General features: G+C 49.0%; 1 protein-coding gene and 1 long non-coding RNA gene across 34 annotated transcripts in view; both read left to right on the forward strand.

The window, feature by feature from the left end:
- Positions 1 to 20,684, forward strand: part of ERI3 (ERI1 exoribonuclease family member 3) — a 134,745-nt gene that overhangs the window by 42,933 nt on the left and 71,128 nt on the right. For all 31 annotated transcript variants that reach the window (XM_002801517.4, XM_015137920.3, XM_077959555.1 and 28 more), the window contains one exon: positions 4,300 to 4,391. In XM_002801517.4, the coding sequence (XP_002801563.1) occupies positions 4,300 to 4,391 (92 nt within the window). The remainder of the gene's footprint in view (positions 1 to 4,299; positions 4,392 to 20,684) is intronic.
- Positions 7,024 to 20,346, forward strand: LOC144333817 (uncharacterized). Of its 3 annotated transcripts, XR_013402891.1 has the most exons (5): positions 7,024 to 7,150; positions 7,892 to 8,075; positions 9,755 to 9,778; positions 19,928 to 20,138; positions 20,244 to 20,346. It is a non-coding gene; the product is annotated as an uncharacterized LOC144333817 (long non-coding RNA). The 3 variants fall into 3 exon arrangements; XR_013402892.1 differs by lacking the exon at positions 9,755 to 9,778 and having other exon boundaries at positions 7,892 to 8,092; XR_013402893.1 differs by lacking the exon at positions 9,755 to 9,778 and having other exon boundaries at positions 7,892 to 8,084; positions 19,905 to 20,138.

Genomic DNA, 20,684 nt, shown 5'->3' on the forward strand with positions numbered 1-20,684 from the left:
TTTCTGACAAGATGTCCCAGTGCTGCCAGGAGTTGGGCAGAGGGGCCCCCACCCCTTCCTGGCCTATGGCCCTGTGCTGGCTGGCTCCGGGGTAGCCTGTGCTGGGTGTGCTGGGGAGTAGGGGAGCTGAGCTTGGTACTGTGGGACTAGCCCCGGGGACTGGAGGTGTTTTTGTTTAGCTTTAGTGTTGGCTTCTTGTGGCATGTGAGCACTTCATTAACTCACCCAGAACTCCCCATCGATGGCTTTTGTTTGCTGAGGGCTCCTCCAGGAGCTGTGGCTAGGCCCGCCTGGCCCACTGCAGCTTGCCGCTGGATGCTTTGTGCCTGTCGGGTGCAGAGGCTGCACTGGGTAATGATTCCTAATCAGAATAATTACAACAATTGCCTATGTGAGGGAAATCAAATTAAAGACTTTAAAACCCTTGGCAGAGACCACACTTCCAGGATGTTCTCCTCGGGGAGCTAGAAAAGGTTAAGATGCTGTTTCTTGCACTGTAGCCCGAGGGAATAAGGAAGGGCAGTGCTTGGTCTTAGCTTGTCTCCCACCCTCCTCTGGCCTGGAGGTTTTCACAGGGGGAGAAGGTCCCCCTTCCATGTCTTTCTCTATGGGCGGGGTGAGGGGAGAAGAGAAAAAGCCTGTGGATCTCATTAGGTGCTTTATTTATTTTTTAAGACCAATAAAGCCAAAGCTCAGACCTTAATCAAAGCGTAGGAGAAAGCAGAATATCTGCAAGAATAGCACGGCACATCTACACTGGAGGTGTGCATCCTAGAGGAAGTAGCGTAGTGGCAGGGAGCAGGGCAAGATATCTTTTTTTTAGCCAGGAGATCCTGTCCCATGCAGGAGAGAGATGCAGATTGAATTTCGTGGGGGCCCCCGAAGGATGGAACCAGGGTCAGAGAGGCAAGTTTAGGCTCACCTCAGCGGCAGAGGGTATTTCCTCTCCCTGGGAGTGTGGGAACCCAGGCTGTGACCAGTCTGGTTGGGGGTCAGAGTTTGGGCACCTGCAGTATATTGGGAGAAGATAAGATGAGCTCTGAGATGCTTCCCACATTGACCATCTTTTTTTGAAGAGATTCATTCCTATGACCAAGGGAGCTCCTTAGCATGGACTGCTCCCCATTAAAACAGACTCAAGGAGACAGAGGGAACTCATTCTTTCCTCTGTCCCGGCCACCATCCCCTGCCAGGGCCTGGCTCCTGAGGTATGCCAGAAGACAGGTACCTTTTTCCTGGAACATCTGTAGCTGGGATCCTGGAGGAAGATACTTGCTCTGGGCCAGCACCAAACCAGGACTGTTGAGGTTATGGGTTTTTTTTTCAGTGGCCCCTGTCAAGGAGGAGATGTGATCTTGAGGAGGCAACCCCTGCTAACTCTAGGCCAGCCCTGGAGCAGGGTGCTCAAAGAATTCTGAGTCTCACCCAGGAAGCTACTTTCTGCTACTACATGCTTTGTGGGTAAGGGGGGAAAATTCCTGGTATCAGCTTGAAGAGAGTTTCTGGCTGGACTAGGAGACCAGACTGGACTCCGCTTCATCTCATTAGTCCTGAGATGTTTATGGAGATAAAGAGTTCATTTCTTGTCCGAACCAAGGCCCTTAGCAGGCAGCCAGCTAGATGTTTACCTGACTCGTGGTAAAAGGTGCTCACTAAATAGCTGCTGTGCAAGCGAATGGCCTGGGTCCTAAGCTTCCAGGGACCCCAGTGAGTGTTGAGTGCTTCCTGTGATAAGGGCCCAGTTTTGCTGAGTGTGGCCTCCTGTTGTGTCTTGCTCTCTCTTTCACTGTGCAGGAGTTGGGGCGTCGGGGAGCCCCTCTAATATGTGGGGCACTTAACTTGGGGATATAAAACAGTGAGCTTGGGGGAGGTTATGCTGATTTAGGGAGCGCTAGTTTCACCTTACCTCTTTTCTTAGGTGACCCTGGGGAAAGGATTCATGCACGTGTGTGTGCGCGCATGTGTTCGTGCACGCGTGTGTGTGTGCGCGTGTGTGTGCGTGCACACTCACATGCCTGTACATGCAAGGAGTTGGGCCAGAGTAACTGAGGAGACAGATCATTCAGCAGTAGAGGATCCAGAATTTATCTTTTGGGAAGATTCTTTGGCTGAGGAGGATTCTGTGGTGTACAGACTGTAAAGAGTGTTTATAGAGACCACATGGTCTGCATAGTCTGGCACCGGGGAGCAACTCTGACATTCTGGTTGATAGGGCTGCTATAGCCGCGGAACTAGGTAGGATCCTTGGCCTTAGTCAAGGATGACTTTAGCGTGGGCTGGGCCTCTGGCATCACAGAGGTATCCAGGGAGCCAGCCTATACCTGCTAGAAGTAATCCTACTTAAGATACTTAAAGATATCCATGGACTCTCAATTTCCTGCTGAGCACACGAGGCCCTTTACAGTCTGGCCTAACTTAGTCCTCCAGCCTCTGTCCTTTCTTTCTGTATACTGTGGACTTCAGTCACCCTAAACTTCTACCTACTCATGTTTTCAGTCAGCCAGCAAATATCTCTTGAGTAGATCCTGTGCTGGGTGAGAGATTAAGGTAGTGAGTAAGGCAGAGTTCCTGCCTTCGTGGTGCTTATATTCGCAGGGAAAGCAGACATTTAACAGATAATTGCTTCAAATACAAAATTATTGCATATGTACCTTTGCCTCTACCTGTAGTATCCTCTACTATGTTCCACCATGTCAGGTTCCTACTTCAGTTATCTTCTTTGAGAAGCCTTTTCTGACTCCTTTCCCTGTGAAAGGTAGGGCTAGCCACTTCCTCTTCTTGGTCCTGTAGCACTGTGGTCACGTCTCCAGTGCTGGATCTGTTGTATTATGATGATCTGCCTTTCTCCCCTTCTCAGCCTACTGCCTGTTTTGTGGTAGGTACTTAAAACATTATCACATTTAATTCTCAGAACAACTCTGTGTAAGGTTTCATAGATGAAGGAAACTGAGGTTCAGAGAGGTTACATGACTTTTAAATGACTCTCCATCAGTGACACAGCCAGGATATAGAATAGCCAAGGGTTGGAATCCAGATGTGTCTGACTTCCAATCCTGCATTTTTAACGACTATGTGAGATAGCCTTAAAAAATAATCTCTTGCATGGGTAGAAGCAGTGGTGTGACTCCCTCTCCATGCCTGGGGTCTTCTGAAAAATAGGCAATGCTTCATGAATTCTTTTTATTTATTATTTATTTATTTTTTACAGAGTCTCGCTCTGTCACCTAGGCTGGAGTGCAGTGGTGTGATCTCAGCTCACTGCAACCTCCACCTCCCAGGCTCAAGCAATTCTTCTGCCTCAGCCTCCCAAGTAGCTGGGATTACAGGAGTGCACCACCACACCCAACTAATTTTTTTTATTTTTAGTACAGATGGGGTTTTGCCATGTTAGCCAGGCAGATCTCAAATTCCTGGCCTCAAGTGATCTGCCTGCCTCAGCCTCCCAAAGTGCTGGGATTACAGGCCTGAGCCACCATACCCAGTCTTGAATTGTTTATGATATTTCTCTTGTTGTATACTGATTTTAGTATTTGAATTTCCAGTGTGAGCACAAATAAATGGATCAAAGGGTTGAAGGGAAAGAAGGATTTAGAGTGTTTAGGAGCAATTTTTCTCCCTGTGTAGAAATTGAGCTCAGCCTTCAAAATATTCTGCTGAATTTGAATCCTCAACCATGAAGAAGAGAAATACGAAGTTGGGGGCCAGTTTTGAACTTTTAGCAGCTGGAGCAGGCAGCACTATCCCAGGTGTCAGGATGGGGCTCCAGTCCAGTAAAGGGGACCCTTAAGGTGAAAATTTTCATCACCTTCATTTGGTGAATAACCAAATTTGTAAGTTTGGTTGATAAACATTTGGTAGAAGAGTAAAACAGATAAATGAATGAGTGAAGCTGTGGGTTGGAGCCCCTGTTTGGGGCCTCCTTCTACTGTGTTCTCATGCCCCAGGACAACAACCTGTCTATGCTGGGCCAGGGGACCAGTGAGAGGAACAGCCAAGTCAGAGCAAGGTATTTGAACTGACCTGCTGGGATCTGGAGCAGGCTGCTAGGCAATAGGCGAGTGTAGGGTCTCCCTCCGGCTACACACTCGGGCTGCGGAATCTTCCTAAGGGGTTGTCTTCCAAATACCTCCGTGGTTCTCAGCCAAGCCTGAGAGCCCACAGCGGGGGCCATAGTTGGATAAGATTACAATTTTCTCCTGCTCTGATTACAAGCAGCTTGTCTGTGTTTCACTGTTGTGGCTCTTCACAGGCTCAGGGAAAAAAAAAGGAAAATCTCATTTGTTCTTGTGTACTTTTCAGAGGGTCGATGAGTGGATGGCGAAGGAAGGCCTCTTAGATCCAAACGTCAAGTCAATTTTTGTCACCTGTGGAGACTGGGACTTAAAAGTCATGTGAGTATGAGAAGGGCTACTTTGCTGGCAGAGCTTGGAATCTGTGGGACCAGGTCTTGCCTTTTGGAGGCTTAAATGTCTACAAGGCAGCTGGGTCAGCGATTCTTCAGGTCTCTGAGGCTGCCAGGGATAGAAGAGGGTTGGGAGCCCTGCCTTCTGTCTCTCTGGAGCAGGGTGTGGGCAAGTCAAGGGCCTGCCTGGACAGTTGGGGCCTTCCCGCCTTTGCCAGGTCTCACTGCTCATGACAGCCCTTCCAATTACTGGGGCTGTGTGTTACTGCCCTGGAAGGGAGGAGTTAAAAGAGTGTCTTGGAAAAAAAAAAAAATTAAGCCAAATACCATGTTTATTATGTAATGAAATATAGTAACTTATTTATCAACTACATAAAGTAGGCATTATTATTCTTCCTATTTTATAGCTGAGGAAGTAAAGGTACAGAAAGGTTAAGTAATTTACCGAAGGACACACAGAGCCAGGATTCAAACTCAGGTCCTTGCTCTTAACTATTATACTATGCTGCCCCTTTATCTGGCCTGCAGGACCCTGGTGATCCAACTAGGAGCCCAGTGGTGGGATGAGAGAGGGCTGCTTTGGGAGCTGCCCATGCCACCAGCCTCCTCTTTCCTCCTTTGTCCCCACTGCTTATTTTACCTTTGTCTCCTGATCCTGTCCCGGTTATGGAAGACAGAATCAGTTTCTTTGCTGGGCTGACACTTGTGCATCTTGTCTGCCCTCATGAATACATGGCTTCAGATGGCCCCCAGGGAACTGAAGTGGGATGGAGGTGGTGGGGGCATTGTTTGCTGAGGAGTCATAGAATCTGTTACCTCTGTGTTCACTGTGACTGAAGGTAGCAACAGGTATTCCGTGTGTGTGTGTGTGTGTGTGTGTTTGAACTTTTGAGCATAAAGTGGGATGTTTGTGAGGTGTGTGGTGTAGTAGCTCTGCAGTAACATTTTCTACCACATCAGGTGTCATCTCCTCACCAAGGCCCTTTGTAAGCCTTTTGGTTGCTAGACATTGAGGTGAAGTTATGTACCCAGGTGGGTGTCAAGCCTGCTATTGGACCCCAACTTTCTAGGTGAGACAGGAGGAAGAAAAGGCCCCAAATCACATGAGCACACACAGACCTCATCTCTCATACCCTTTAGGTGTGTACACACACTGACTGCACCCCTCTTGGTTTATTCCAGAGGGTCTCCATATTCCCATGTGACACCTCTTTGTCAGGGAAATTATACAGGCTGGAATTAGAAGCAAATATGACTCAGAAGGAGTCCATGGAGAAGGAGTGGAGGAAGAAGGCTCTTGTTCTTGTTAATGGCATCCTGGGCAGCTTTGAGTCCTTAAAGCGAGGAAGGGACTTGACGTGGATCTCTGTAGCCCAAGAGAAGCTACTCAAGGTGGGACCAGTTTCAGGCTGATACCCAGAATTCTGGGATTCATATGGCCCAGGAGGAAGGCCCTTTGGTCCAGTCCAGAGTTCTACTTCCTCCAGGTAGCCTCCCCAGGACTGCCTTCATCCAGTGTTGTTCTCTCTTTGGCATCTTCACCTTCCAAACACATGCATTTCAGAATCTTCTACTTTAACTGTGCACGATGTGTACATATGTGTGTATATGAAAACTTTCCCGTGCATGAGGTTGGAGACTATAAACTTGGAGTTGATCTCCCCATGAGATGGAGAGGGAATTTCAGAGGGTGCTGTCTTCTTTTGGTCTGGCCTGTTCTGTAGCACAGTGGACCCTGGACAGGTGTTAGTGACTCAGGAGATTGCCCTGCCTCTTCCTGAAAAATGATATCATCAAGAAGAGAGACTGGGTTGTGGAACCCAACCGTATATGAAAGGAAGCCAAGTTTTAATGAGCGCATACCTTGCCGCATCCACACCTCCTGACTACCATCTCTGGTGGGTGGTGGTATTGTCTTTCTTTTATAGATGAAACAAACCAAAAACCCCTGTGGCTCGGAGAGCTAAAGACATGTAGCTAGACAGAATTGAATTCTAAGACCGTGTAGTTTCCAAAAGAGATGGGTAGGGCAGACTTGGTTGTCTGGTTTGGGTTTGGACTGGGAAGGCTGGTGAAGCTTCAGAAAAGGGTTTTCAGAAAGGAAGCAGGTGGCAGGGCTTGGGGGAGGGAGCTCTGTGGCTGCCTCTTATAAACAGGTCTCTGCATAACTGCTGGGAAGGCTCTTAATTAAATGTGTAACAAAATAAAAACAGCCGGAGAGGAAACCTAAGTAGTGCTGCGTGACAGCGCACAGCTAATCGGTGTTCCTGGAACCTCTTGGCAGAGGCTCGTCATATGGCTCTCGTCAGAGCCATCACCTTTTTATGCGCCTGGTAAAGGCTGCAGATGAGCCTGACAAGGGTGGTGTTAAATTGACACTCACAACTTGTTAGTCTGTGGCTTACTTCTTATTTTGACATCCGTTTTCAGATTTAACTAAGTCTTAGGAATTCAGCAAACATTTTCATTTCACACTCTAGTTTCCGGAAGCCATAGTTCCTTCTCATTGCTGTCCTTACCTCCTCCTCCCCTTCTCTCCCCAGCAGCTTCACATCACTTTTGTTGGAAAGGGGCTGATAAGTGGGGCACTGAGAAATGGGAACTGAAGTGGCAGCATAAATCCCACTGGAGAAAAGATATCTGCTCCCATCCTGACAAATCATTTTATGTCCATCTTTTGTCAAAGCCAGATGAGTTGATTCTCCAGGTGTACGTGGGCTTTGGTGTGTAGTCACAGACCCTGCTAAGGTGAGTTGTTATTTAGTGGTGTGGGTTTAATTTTCCTCTCAATGTTTTTGAAGAAACACCACTTGTTGCGGGTCTGGCTCTTGGTCAGCTTGCCTTCCCTGCCTGCCCTACTTTTTCTTCACCTTGCTTGGTGTTTCTTGAAGCTTCCCATAGGGTTTGGTGGTGTTTCTCTGCTTACCCAGGTAGAAAGTGCCTCTTTCAGAGGGCTCCATCTTTGTTATTGTGGTGGGGTTAGCGCTGGTATAGACTGAGGAGGGACACCTGCACAGGCACCCACTTGAGGAACTTAGATTTTAGCCTGTAGCTTGAAGATCCAGGTTCACCAGCCAAACAGCACAGCATGGCTGAGAAGCTAGACTAGAGGCTTTCCCAGTGGGCCCTGAGTCTGAGAAGAAGGAAGATTGAGAAGAGGGAAAGACTGGAGGGAAAGAGCTGACCTGAGGGAGGCCCTGGCCCTTAGTGTAGTCTAGGAAGAGTCCCCTTTAGAGAGGGTAGGAGAATCAGATGCTATTCTCTGGTGGAATAGGGGCCAGGGGCCTGCTCAGAGTCTGGTGAGAAGACCCTCACTTAGGCTCAGCCTCAGTTTTGGAGCAGGAAGTTTTCCTCCCCCTGGAGGGAGAAGGGAGGTTGAACACATAAATGCAGGCATTTGACTTCCTTTTTCCCCCCTGCCTTCTTGCTGGGGTGTGCATACTACATTCTGGCTGTGCTCTACTGGTGTGGACCTGGAGTTCACTTCAGGTTTTAGGAGGTCTGGAGATGGAAAGATACTTGCCCAGATTACACTGTCACTGTTGGAGATGGGGAGCATGCACTCAGCAGGGGCTACTGAGGTTTCCTCGAGGCTGCTGTCAAGCGGTCAAGACCACTGAAGAGACTGCTGTTACCTGGAGTGAAAGGTGCCATGATGGAACCACACACCTGGGTGAGCACTGTGGGGTCGTGACTGTCCTGTGGGGATGTAGAAGATGGCTAGAAGGGGGCCTAGTGACATGCTTGCTGCGGGTTGGGCTGGGTCCTCTTGGCATTGCTCAACAGCTGACTACTGCAATCTTCTTGAAATCATCTTTATCTGTACTTTTGTTATGTTTTCTGTTTCTCTGGCTTCTCCTCCTCAGTCACTTGGGTAGATATTAATACTTCTTTTCTTCCTTTTTTTCATGTTGGTGTTTCTTAAATAGTGGTGTTCCTTTGATTTCTATCCTGGTTGTCTTTTCTGTTTATTCTACACATTCACACTTATCAGTGATCTCATCTTTTGCCATAGCTTCAACTATCCTCTGTATGCTGATGTCTTCTAATCTTTTTCTCCAACTGGAGAAAAGAAATCGGCTTAATCTGCCACCTAAACGCCACACCTGCATATCCAGCTACCTACTCTACATGTCCACCTAGTTGTCCACAGGCCCCTTCAAGCTCAGATGTTTATCTTTCTCCTCACACCCTTTCCTCCATCATTCCCTCAAATAATGACTGGCACCATCTACTGAGTTGTTCTGTTGGAAATCTGAAAATTATCCCTTCTCTATCCACACCAGTTAATTGCCAAATCCTGTTGATTCTGCCTCCCAGAGGTTCTCAGATTTATTCCTTTCTTCCCATCCCTACTGCCCTGCCCAGTCAAGATGATCATATTCTTCTTGGATTGCTACAAAAGTCTTCTAACTAGTCCCTTTTGACTCCAGTTTTGCTGCTTCTATTCCATTCTCCTAATTGCAGCAGATTATGTCACCCCTTGGCTTAATACCCTTCAAGGTTTGCCCTTGCCCTCAAGGGTAAAGTCCACACCATTTATTGGGACTTTCAAGGTTCTTGCTTACATCTTTAGCCTCACTTCTCAATATTCTGTGTGCCACCCCTGCACCCCTCCCCACCAGCCACATGCACAAGCTGGCCGGTTCCTGGTGATCCCTCTTCTTTCTCTAGGTGCCTTCCTTTGTTTTCCTGGAGCACATGTACACATTAATACATAAAATGGTGCTGTGGCTGCCTCTACTTGTCTGTCTCTTGCACTACATTGTGAGCACTGTTGTAACCCTAGGACAAGGACAAGGCTTGACATGTAGTAGTTGTTCAATAAATAATTGTTGAATAAGTGACAACTAAGTAATGGAATGTTCCTGTGGAATCTCTGCTCAGGAAGAACGACAGAGGACTGTTAGTAGGTAGATTCAGGAAGCATTCATTGCCAGTGTACAGGACAAATGGACTAGAGGAGCAATTCTTAGGCCTTGCTACACCAGCCTGAATGTTAAGGGTTAGAGAATTATGCTGCTAATGTCAGGAAGCCCTGGATTTCCTCACTGCCACTGTGTGTTGGGCCCTCCATGGTGGGTACTGGGTGAGATAGCCCACAGGCTTAGGCCAGGGAGGAGGAACTTGGTCCCAGGAGCAGTGCAAAATGCTTTCTCTGAGAGATTTGTGCCTCCGAAACAGAGGGTTGGGACTCCTGGAAAAGTGAACATCAGAGAATAAAGAGAGACACTGTTTATTGAGCACTTATTATTTACCAGGAGCCCTGTTGTGCTGTTTACTCATATGATGTCATTTAGTCCTTACCACAGTTCTGTGGAATAAGTTCATTTTATAACCCTTTTTTAACAGATGAGGAAACTGACACCTAGAGAGGTAAGTAATTTGTCAAGGACACATAACCTGTTTGTGGCAGGGCAGGGCTTTGAACCTGGGCATTCTGACTCTAGAACCATGTGTTTAATGAACGTCCTGTCTGTCCATCCTCCTCCATGGCTGTGGTTTGGTGATACACGGTGGGAATACCCTCCTCCTCTCCTTTGTTCGCACCGAGTGGCAGAGCCTCGGGATGTTTTCTGACACCCTAGGCTGTTGGTTCCTCATTTGGTATTGGTAGGGGTTGGACTGTTAAGTTCATTTGATATGGGAGCCTAGTTGGCCAGGAGATGTGGTGGGTATGATTTGGGGCTGCCTGAGAGTCTCCTCGAAGGGTTACAAGTTAATGAATCTTCAAATCTGTTTTAAGGAAACCTCAGCCAGCATCACTTTGGACACCTCTATTCTGTATTTATGTTTGGAAGCACATGGGGCATCGCACCGTGTCACCAGGCTCACAAGAGCCTTGCCCCTTGCCCACAGGTGTGCCAGTTGGTATCAGCACTGAACTGCATCACCTTTGATTAGCAGCCTGCTGGGGGAAGGGGCTTGAGTAAGAACTCCCTGCCAGCCTTGACTTGTCTCATTTCCCATTACTTTTATCTGTCCTTGCAAGCTCTTGGGCTCCCCTCCTGAGTTAATTAAGTTTGCATGTGTTTAGACATATTGCCAAATAGGGCTTAGCAAAGCGGAACTGAGCTACATCTCTTTCTGAGTAGGGAAGGAAAGAGATATAAATGCTCCTCCACAAGGGCCAGGAAGAAGCATGGATTACATGAAGTGAATGCGTGCAGATGATAGGCATTGCCTGGCCTTCCTAGGGACACAGCAGGCCTGCCAGGCAGCCTTCTGATTGGCTGACAGGGACAGGTGAAAGCCCACCCTCCAGCTCTCTTAGTGAATTGGACATTCTAAGGGGGCCGAGAATGGAAAGAGGGCAGGTTCTGAAGTATTTTTCTTCCAAGCACAAGCAAAGTTGAAAGTCAAGTTTAGTGATATTTGCATGAGGAATTTGTAGGACTGTGTGCTGTTTGCTACCAGTCTGAATCAACCTAGCTCCTAGGCCTACAACCACCTATGTGGCTAGCACAGTGCAGGGTGACTTTCTTTCCAAGTCTGTGAGAAGTGCATTTGAAACTTGGATAGCCAAAGGCCCCAGTTTTTTTTTTTTTTTTGCCTAGAAGGGCACCAATTCCCCTGCTCAGCCATTGGAGTGGGTGGGTCAGGGCAGTGGAGGGAAGGAGACTAGTGTGCCCAGAGCCTCCCCACCCTGGAGGTTGGGTTCATCGTGATGGATCATCATAGTGAGGTAATGACTGATGGCATGTTTTTGTGTCAGACTGGAGCCTTTTCCCTAGTGCAGGGTGGCCTGAGGTCTGAGATGCCCTGTGGCGGAACATATTTGGGTCCTATCCAGGTGGCAGTTATGGGGGCAAACTATGTCATGGCCTCCTTCTGTGAGGTAAGGAATGAGGGTATTGCCTTCTGCCAAAGCAGAAGAGTCAACTGAGGCCGTAGTCAGGGTCTCAGTCCTGTGGGCATGAGGGCAGTGGGTCAGCTTCCTGGCCATAAAAAGTCTCTTGATGGGTAAGGTCGGCTCAGAATCAGCCCAGGCTCCCAGTGCACAGTGGGGGCACGGGTGGAGGTTCTGAAGATTGTATAGGAATTCTGGGACTTAGAGTTATAGTCTGAGCTCAGAGAGAATGGGAACCAGACCTTCTGCCCTCCCTTCAGTTTCCCTGGAGCCCTCTCGTCAGCAGAGGTGCACCGGGTTAGCCCCAAGAAGGCAGCGTGAGTTGATGGGGTCATGTTTCAGCTGCAGCTAATCCAAGTCACTCGATATAAATCTCTCCCTGCTGCCTCTCCCCTCCCTCACATCCCCAACCCACAGACAGGGAAATGAATCCTGGCCCTCACCCTGAATACATCATGGCAGGCTTGCCTCTAATGAGAGAGGGCCATTCATTGTGGGGTGAAGCTCCCTGCAGAGCCCGGGATGCCATTAATTAAAGAAGAGCCACCTGAAGCCAGTCGTGCGGTGCAGCCTGCCACGCTCAGATGGAGTGGTGGTGGGGTAGCCTCGTTAGCCTGACAGCTCCTTGGGCTGAGAGTTCTTGGGCTTGGAGGAACGAGAGGTGCTCTGCCTCTGCCTGATGCCCCTGGGGCTAGCCTACTCACAAACGTGAAAGCCCCCTCCTGCGCATGTCCCCGGGCCCAGAACTGGCACTAAAGGGGCTCCTGATGGTGGGCTTGGCTGGGGATTAACCATTTCCTAGATGCAGGCCTGAGGGTAGGAGCAGGTTTCTTTGGAGCCAAAGCATCTCTTCTGGTTCCCAACCTTAGCTCCCTTCACACTTATCCATGTGATCCTGGAGCTGCAAGTCAACAGGCATCTCACCCTGTGTCCTTCCTTCGGAGCCTGAGTTTGGGATAGTTGCTCTGCTCTGGAAGGACTTTGTGCCTCAGTGGGGGCTGGAAGAGAAGCTCTGCTGTCTGGTCAACAAGCACAGCCCCTATGTGGCAGACAGGGCCTCTGGCGTTTTACTTTCTGGGTACTTCTAGGCTGTAGGGTGGAACCCCAGTGGCAGCCTCATTTCCTCACCCCCTAGGAAGGTGTCAGAGGATCTAAATCATTGTAGTGATTATAGGAACCCCTGGAATGGAAATTCTGCTCAGTGAAAACGCTGATAAAAGATAAAGATACTTGCTTAATGACTGATCAGGCTTCAAGATGTTCAAGGCAGTAGGAGCCTCATGCTTTGGCCTGAGTTGATAACTGAGTGGTTCTTTACTGCTTAACTGGTCCAGAAGTGAGTGTTGCTGCCTTGGTTCTGGCCTTGGATTTGATATGAGGCTCTCCCCTTGACCATAGATGAGAGTCTTGTCACCTCCTCCTTGCTGGCTGGAGGGGCTATATGTTCTGAGACTTTCACCTTAGCCCAGAGTTGGGCTAACTCAGCCAGTCTCTGCCTGGTTTGTCAGGAAGACAAATTGGATCCTATGTTGGTGGCTCTTCAGGGCAGTCTTTGGAATTCTGGTTCTGTGCTCTGTGGCAGAATCCAGGCTGCTTCAGAGGGCCTCAGAACCAGCTGGACACCTGGCTGCACTGTATGACCTCTCTCTGCTTTCCTATAGCTTACCTGGCATGGAATAGAGGTTCCATGCAGCCTCCCACCAGGTCACAACCTCCTAGGTGGGGGACCTGGGCTCTACTCTTTTGTATTTTGAACGTTTTTCAGCTTCCTAGGCCTTGGCCATTTGCTTGGGCCTTTCTGACCTCTGTCAGATAGAGAATGAAGGCTGGAGGACTTTTTTTCCCAAGCTCCAAGAAGGAACCACTGGTGCTCCTGGAAAATATTTTCCTTTGTATGAGATATTGTTTAGATCTATGTTTTTTTAAAAGCACTTTTTGAGCATCAGCTTGTTTTGGGGTCTTTAAAGAAAATTAAGGCCTGGCACAGTGGCCTACACCTGGAATCCCAGTGCTTTGGGAGGCTGAAGCGGGATTGTTGAGGCCAGGAGTTTGAGGCCAGCCTGGGGTAGCATGGCCCCGTCTCTATTAGAATATATATATATATATATATATATATATACACACACACACACACACACACATATATATATATATGTATATGTATAACCTGGTGTGGTGGCACATGCCTATAATCCTAGCTACTCAGGAGGCTGAGGCTGGAGGATTGCTTGATCCCAGGAGTTTGAGGCTGCATTGAGCTATGATTGTGCCACTGTACTCCAGCCTGGACAGCAGAGTAAGCCCCTGTCTCTTAAAAAAAAAATTGAGGTATAAAATAGGTGCAGATGCATAAATATACAAATGTGAAGTGTATAGCTCAATATATTTTTATACAAGTATACACCTGGGTAACAACCACCTAGCTCAAGATCAAGAACATTTTTCATCATCCCAGAAAGTTCCCTTGTGGCTCTTCCCAGTCAGTGATGCCTTCCCCTTGCCAACTAACCACCGTTTTGACTTCTTTTAGTTTTGGTTAGTTTTTACCTAATCTTGGCTTTCGTATAAACGGAGTCACGCAAGGCATCCTCTTTTGTGTCTGACTTCTTTCACCCAGGCTAGAGTTCAGTGGTGTGATTTTGGCTCACTGCAACCTCTACCTCCTGGGCTCAAGTCATGCTCTCACCTCAGCCTTCCGAGTAGCTGGGACTATAGGCACGTGCACTGCACCCAGCTAGGTTTTGTATTTTTTTTGTGGAGACAGGGTTTTGCCACATTGCCCAGGCTGGTCTCGAACTCCTGAGCTCAAGCAATCTGCCTGCTTTGGCCTCCCAAAGTGCTGAGATTACAGGCATGAGACACACCGCACCCGACCTGTGTCTGACTTCTTTTGCATAACATAATGTATAGGAGATTCATGTGCATTGTATGTAAAAAGAATTTAGGCTTTTTATTATATTTCTATGTAGTATTCCTTCGTATTATACTACATTTTATTTTTTTGTTGGAACATCTCTTATACTTTATTGAGTTATTTAGTGTGTGTTTGCTGAATGAATATGTGAATCTTCAATTTAATATGAGAATCTCCCTATGTCCATCAGCTTGTCCCAATCCCCCTCACCCTTTCAAACCTAATTCCAGTCCTTTGGCCATGTGGTCTTCCCTGTCTATTCTGGAACCCACACTGGCCTCCCTCTTCTCTGAGGCCTTGTGATAGGGAGAGATGGGCCCCTGTGGAAGTGGCCTTTGAGCTGTATTGACTCATTTATTTATTCTTTCAGCAGATGTGTTGACTACCTGCTATGTGCCCTGCACTGCTCTAGGTATTAAGGATACAGCAGTGAATATAGAAAGAAAACTTCCCAAACATCCTGCCTTCATGGAGTTTGCATTCCAGTGCTTGCAGCTGTCTGCCTTTTGGATCTAATGCTTGAAGAATCTTAGTCTTGTCCAGGCTCTTCTGTCCTTTGGGATTCTGCAGGAGCTAGATGGCGAGGGCCTTGCCACCTTGGCAGGACTTCTCTAGGGCTTGTGGCCTTTTATCTGCCTTTTCTGCTGATATTGGTACAGGTGGCATTAGCTGCTGCTGCTTGGCAGTGAAAGGGTTTCTCAGTATTGGTGCTTCCCTTCCACTATCCTGGAGTCTGATTCCCTCTGTGAGAGGAGAGAATTAATCTCCAACTTTCCATGCCTGTAAGGTGAGTGACCTCTGTTTTGTCAGCACTTGCCAATCTGTTCTCTAATTCCCAGCCAGGGTAATGGAGACATTACTTTGTGCTAAAGCAAACCACCAGTTCTCCTAGTGCAGATGCTGTGCAGATCCAGGCACTGGGAAAGACAGGTCACATGCGGAGACAGCTCCGCAAGTGTCTCTTCACAGATGCAGAGGCACGTGAAGGCTACAGGGGTGTTGGCACCTGAGCCACTATGCTCCTGAACTGGGGCTGGCAGATGCAAGAGGCAAAGATACCCTGTCATCATATTCTTCTTATTCCCCAGCCATGCCATTAGGGTGTCTGCTTCTGTTTGGTCTGAATTAGGTTTCTTTGGTCAGGTTTCTAAGAGCACATGAGAGGCTGTGAACACCCCAGTGAAGAAGATGAGTCAGGGAGCAGAGGTCTTAGGATTTGAAGGCCAGGGAACTCAAGGCTTCAACTGGCATAGTGGCCCATGCCTGAATGATTTGTGGACTCTGGGGGCTTAGCTTTGTGGGGCTTTGGGAAGGGCAACTGTGAGTGGGTGGGATAAATTCTCAGTGTCCCTGGCTAAAGGGTGACACAACTCAGACTTGATAGTTCTGTAAAACTGTTTCTTCCAAAGCTTGCGAGGACGTTGGTTTGGGGAAGAAAGCCAGCCAGCCCAGAGAATCCCGGGAGCCTGACAGGCCTTTTTCTCTGCGATTCTTTCTCGCAGGCAGCCCGAGGCAGCCTGTCTCTTTGTTAACAGAGTGACAGCAATGTGACACCATGGAAATAATTACTAACAAATCACGGTGCTGACTGCAAACAGCTCTCTGTCTTCAGAGGCATGTCAGGGTGCATTAGAGCAGGACTGGAGGAGCGGTGCATGTGGGGGCTGAGGCACAGCCTGCTCTCAAACACTCTCTTCTTCCCCCACCCTGACCCCTTCCTGCGATATCTGACTTTCTTGCTCTTGGCCTTACCCGACTAGGTCAGCTAAGGGGCAAGCTGGACAAGTGGCATGTAGCTGGTTTGGCTTCCTCTGGGCAGGTAGCTAGGACTCCCATTTTTTCCAAGGAGCACCTAGGTAATGATGAGAGCCAGGAATTTTTCACTGTGGGGCCCCCGAAAGGTGGAAGGATGCTCTATTTTTCTGATTTACTCTCTGCCATTGAGACCAGCCTCACCTGCCAGTAGTTTGGGGTTTTGGGGTGACAGAATATTTGCTTCGGCTGGACCCAGATTGTGGAGGGAGCCTTGCATCTGTGTTGGCTCAGCTCTGGTTTCTTCTTCAATTGCCATAGTCAATTTTTGGTAAGTCGACTTTGTCCATTCCCTCTTGGTTAGCAGAGTGATTGTTCTGACTGTCAGGACTGTAAATAATGTTCCTGGTGTATGTGGCTGGAGGCAGCGCATGGGGTGGGGAAAGGAGTGGAAGGAGGAGCAGCATTCCGGCTCCCTCGCTCACCCCCTCCCCTCTCATACAATATTTATCCAGGGATGGGAGTCAGATGCAGCGACCTCAGGGGTCACCCAGTTAAATAGCTTCTGAACCTCCCTGCATTCTAATTGCTGCAGTTGTCCTTTGCTCTGGAGACTTCTCCTCCCCATTGTCTGCTGAGGCACACACTAATGGCTGTCCTCCCTGGCCCTGCTGGGAGGCACGGTGGAGGGGGGTGGAGAAGAGAGCTCATTGCTACCTTCCTTTCCCCAGGGATAAAGGAATCTAAGGCCTATTAACAAGTGGCTTTAGCTAGGAGGAGCACAGTCCCCTGCTTTCCTGGCCCCCTCCCTAAACCTAGCTGGAGAAGGAGGCCCAGGCAGTAGGCTTGGTTGATGGGGCCAAGGGGCTTTGCCCATTCTCAGTCCTATAACCAGAAACACGGGACTAGTGACTCCTCTACAGGCTATAGGAAGCCAGGGGACACACCCGTGAATGCTCATCTGATGAACGTCATCCTGTGTTCCCATGGTCCCACACACAGGGTTTGGAAGCTTCCAGTGAGTGGTATTTCCTGTTGAAATTTGTTGCATTTTTCCCAAAGATTGGCCAAATGCAGAAGTCTGTTTGGTCCCCTGGAAGTTGATTTAGATGATTGCTCATGGTAGCAGATGTGTCCCATTCATTGATTTAAGAGTGGCATGTGCTATACATCTTCACAAGGACCTTTCAGTAAATACCAGTTACCCTCCACTGCAGCTCTTCCCTCCCAAGGAATCCCGTTGGAAATTGCCATTTAAGGTGCTGACCCCAGCATATCCCGGAAGTGCTGGCATTCCTGTAGTAGCCTAAAGTCAGCACCTGTTGAGAGCTGCTCTGGACCCTGTAAGTACTGTGCTGGGGACTATGGGGACTGCCAAGTGATCAGGACAGAAAGACCAGTACACATATACCTAATAATAGTGTAAGTAAGGTAGAGTATGAAGACACTACAATAAAGGCACAAAAGAAATGCTGTGAGAACCCAGAGGAGCACTGTAGAGAGATGGAATGGTAGTATTTTTTTTAGCACTAAACTTTGTTTTCTTTTGAACGGAATTTTAAAGCCCAGCGTGATCTGGTTGAAGATGGGGAAAAGCCCAGCCCATTCTTCCTCTCCCATTCTTCCTCCTCTTCCCCAGGTCCGTGAATTAGCCTGATGTTCCTCCTTAGAACCCTAGGACTCCATGGAACACACTTTAAAAATCACTAGCTTATTCTAATGCCCATCTAGAAGTCTTACTCTGTATAGGACAAGTGCCTATACCTCTTGAAGGAGTCAGGGGAGCTGGAATCAGGGCAGAGGAGACCAGCTAGAGGGTTAAGGGCACAGCTGTGTCTTGAGTACCTATTTGAGAGTGGAGGTTAGACTGCATCCCAGATCCTGAACACTAGGAGGATGCCTCTCTGCGGAGCCTCCAGAGGGCATCGTAGGCCACACAATGGCAGCTCAGGCATAGGGTCAAGATGGCCACAGGCCAGGGGAAGACTGTAGTGGGATGAGCAAGGTGTCTTAGAGACAGCTCAATCTGCTAAGGAGCTCCTGGTTTCCCTGACCAAAAAGAGAATAGCTCATTAGCTGAGGCACTGACCAAAGTGTCCTGGAAACCTCCCACCACTTGCTCAGCCTCCTCTCCATACCCACTCCCTACTGGGGCTTCTGCCATTCCATCTGGGAAAGAGAGCTCAGGCCAGGCCCTGGTGGCAATTCCAGCACTTCTACAGTCACGACAGGTGGGGCACTGTGCCTTTCCCTGATGAGTTGCCGTGGAAAGGACACTGGAGAGGCACTTGTCTTATTGTTTCCCTAGAGAGGGGCTGGGGAAATACAAGTTATAGAATTTTAAGGACTATTTGTGGCACTGGGGAGGTGCTTGTCATATGGTTCCACAGGGTGTTTGTGGCACTTGTATGCTTCATGTGGTCTCCATAGGGAAGAAATGAGAGATAGTTGGCAGATAGGCTAAAGAGCCATGGAGCAGGGAGGCGCTATGTGCATATACAGTGCCTTCTTTGAGCAACTTTGGCACTAGGGATTTGAAGCTGGCTTTCCTTGGGAACACCAGCAACCTGGACCATGGGGCATCCCTCTGCACCGCCTGTGTTCTGGTTTCTGTTGGGAACTCTCCAGAGCAGCATGTCTGGGAACACTTCCAGCTGTGCCACCAGACCCAGACGCAGGTGACGGCCTTTCGTCTGTACTATAGGGAAACCAAGAGGAAATTAAATGTCATTTGCCCCCTGCACAGCAGGTCGCTGCCAGATCAGACACTCCTGCTCAGAGCTGTGCAGAGGGCACCCGAGGGAGGGCTTATGCCTGCAGCCATGTCCTGTGAGCTGTAGAGACTCCCAGGTGATGGCCTGGCTCATTCCCAGGGCTTTCTCTGCCCAGCTGGGTTCACCCTGGCCTGGAGCCCAGCCCAGTGCTACATGGCAGCTGTGGCCCATGCCAGGCCAGAGGTGAATGTGTACCAGTAGGGGGTAATGGAGGGGAAGGGCAGAGCCTGGGGGTAGAGGACACACAGGAGACAGTGAGGTGATCAGCCCTGCCTCAAAGAAGCTGTGTGGCATTGTGGAAAGAACAGGGCTTTTAGAATGACGAGACCTGGTTTCCATTCCTGGCTTTACTGCTTTCTAGTTGTAGGGTCTTGGGAAAGTCACATTCCCACTCTCACTCCATTTCTTTATCTGTAAAATAATAAGGAGCTCTGGCTCCTGACATCTGTGGGGGAAATGTAGCTTCCTGTTAGGACTGGTGCCAGAGTTTCTCACCCCACCTCACCTGAGTCTGGAAGCATGGCCTGTAACCCCTTGCTGTGGGGCCTCACTGTGAAGTGAGCGAGCTGAAGTTGGTTGAGGTGGGGTGGGTGGTAAGTCTGGCCAGGAAGGCACAGCTGGTCATCTCTCCCTGCCTCAGGCCTTTCCTTCTTATCCTAGTCCTCTCAACAAGGCATCCCAAGGCTTGATGAGATGAGTGAGGGTAACGGTGGCAAGACGAAGTGAGAGGCTTGCCAAGGTCACCCAGCCTCACTGTGGGGCTCAACCGGCTGCCTCCAGCCTCATACTTGCACTCTCGTCCGTGTTTGAGAGGACAGTGGGGCTTGCTCCATGCCTTTCTGCCCTTGAAGTCCTGGTGGTAGGCCGTAGTTCTCAGCTCCGCAGTGACATTTATAAATAACAGTGCTTTGGGAAAATATGTTTTAATATTGCCAGAGTTCTCCCTAGAAAACCCCCCAGCCCCTAGCTCACCCCCATCTGAAGCCTGGCTGCTGGTGGTGAAATTCATTAGTGTTCCCTGACAGGCAGTGGCGACAGAGGCGCTCGCTGTCGGCTTCCCGCTCCCTCGCTCTCGTGCTCCTGCTTCACGCACACTGATATTTAAAGCTGATGGGCTGCTTATAGACTTCTTGTACCATGACAAGTTTGGGGAGGGGGTTGGGGAGGAAGAGACAGACAAGGAGCCAGCTGTCATGCTGGTATTTCAAACAGTACTCTCTCCTGACCCTTCGCAGGCTCCAGCAAGTGTATCATCTTTCTGAAGCCTGTGGTTGGAATTGTAACCTGCAGCCGTCCCAGAGGATGGGGGCAAGTGTGGGGGCAAAGTGGGCTGATAAGTCAGCAGTGCATTCCCCCCAGGGCTGTGGGCCAGCAGCGGAGAATGGAGGGATCGCATGTGTGCACGCCTGCGCACTTGCTTGAGCCTGGGGAATTGCAGCTGAGTCTGTGAGTACCCTCGACATTCCCCTCCCACCAGCAGAAGTGAGATGGCCACTTCTCAGTAGTCACTCCTACAGTGACCGTTCTGTGTCTGCTATGGTTATCTTCTAGGTGGGCCTGGAAGCTCTCTCAAGAGAGAAATCAAGTTCCATTAGCCTCTGTCTGAGGGTCCTGGGTCTCAGTGATACTCCTGAATATGAAGTGATTGGTTGAGGTAGAAAGCTCTCTCATTTTGTGTCTGGCCTGGGGTCTTGGCTTTTGTTCCTTGGTATTTGTGTGCTGAATCTTTGGATTTGGAGAATGAGTCCCAAGGTGCTTCCTCTACTCATAACTCCTCCCCTCAGCCCAAGCTTCTTGGAATTCGTTTTGCAGCTGTAGAGTGGTTCTGGAACTTTCCCTTTTCCTGTCACCCCCAGCAAGCCTTCTCCAGTATCCTTTTCCTGACCAAGGCACTGTCTTGTCAATGCAGGTGGCCTGGAAGCATCTCCAAAGGCCATTGCAGGTTTGATCTTTTTTTTTTTTTTTTTTTTTTTTTTTGTGAGACGGAGTCTC

Source organism: Macaca mulatta, chromosome 1 (assembly GCF_049350105.2).
Source record: "Macaca mulatta isolate MMU2019108-1 chromosome 1, T2T-MMU8v2.0, whole genome shotgun sequence".
In the NCBI taxonomy this organism is placed as follows: Eukaryota; Metazoa; Chordata; class Mammalia; order Primates; family Cercopithecidae; genus Macaca; species Macaca mulatta.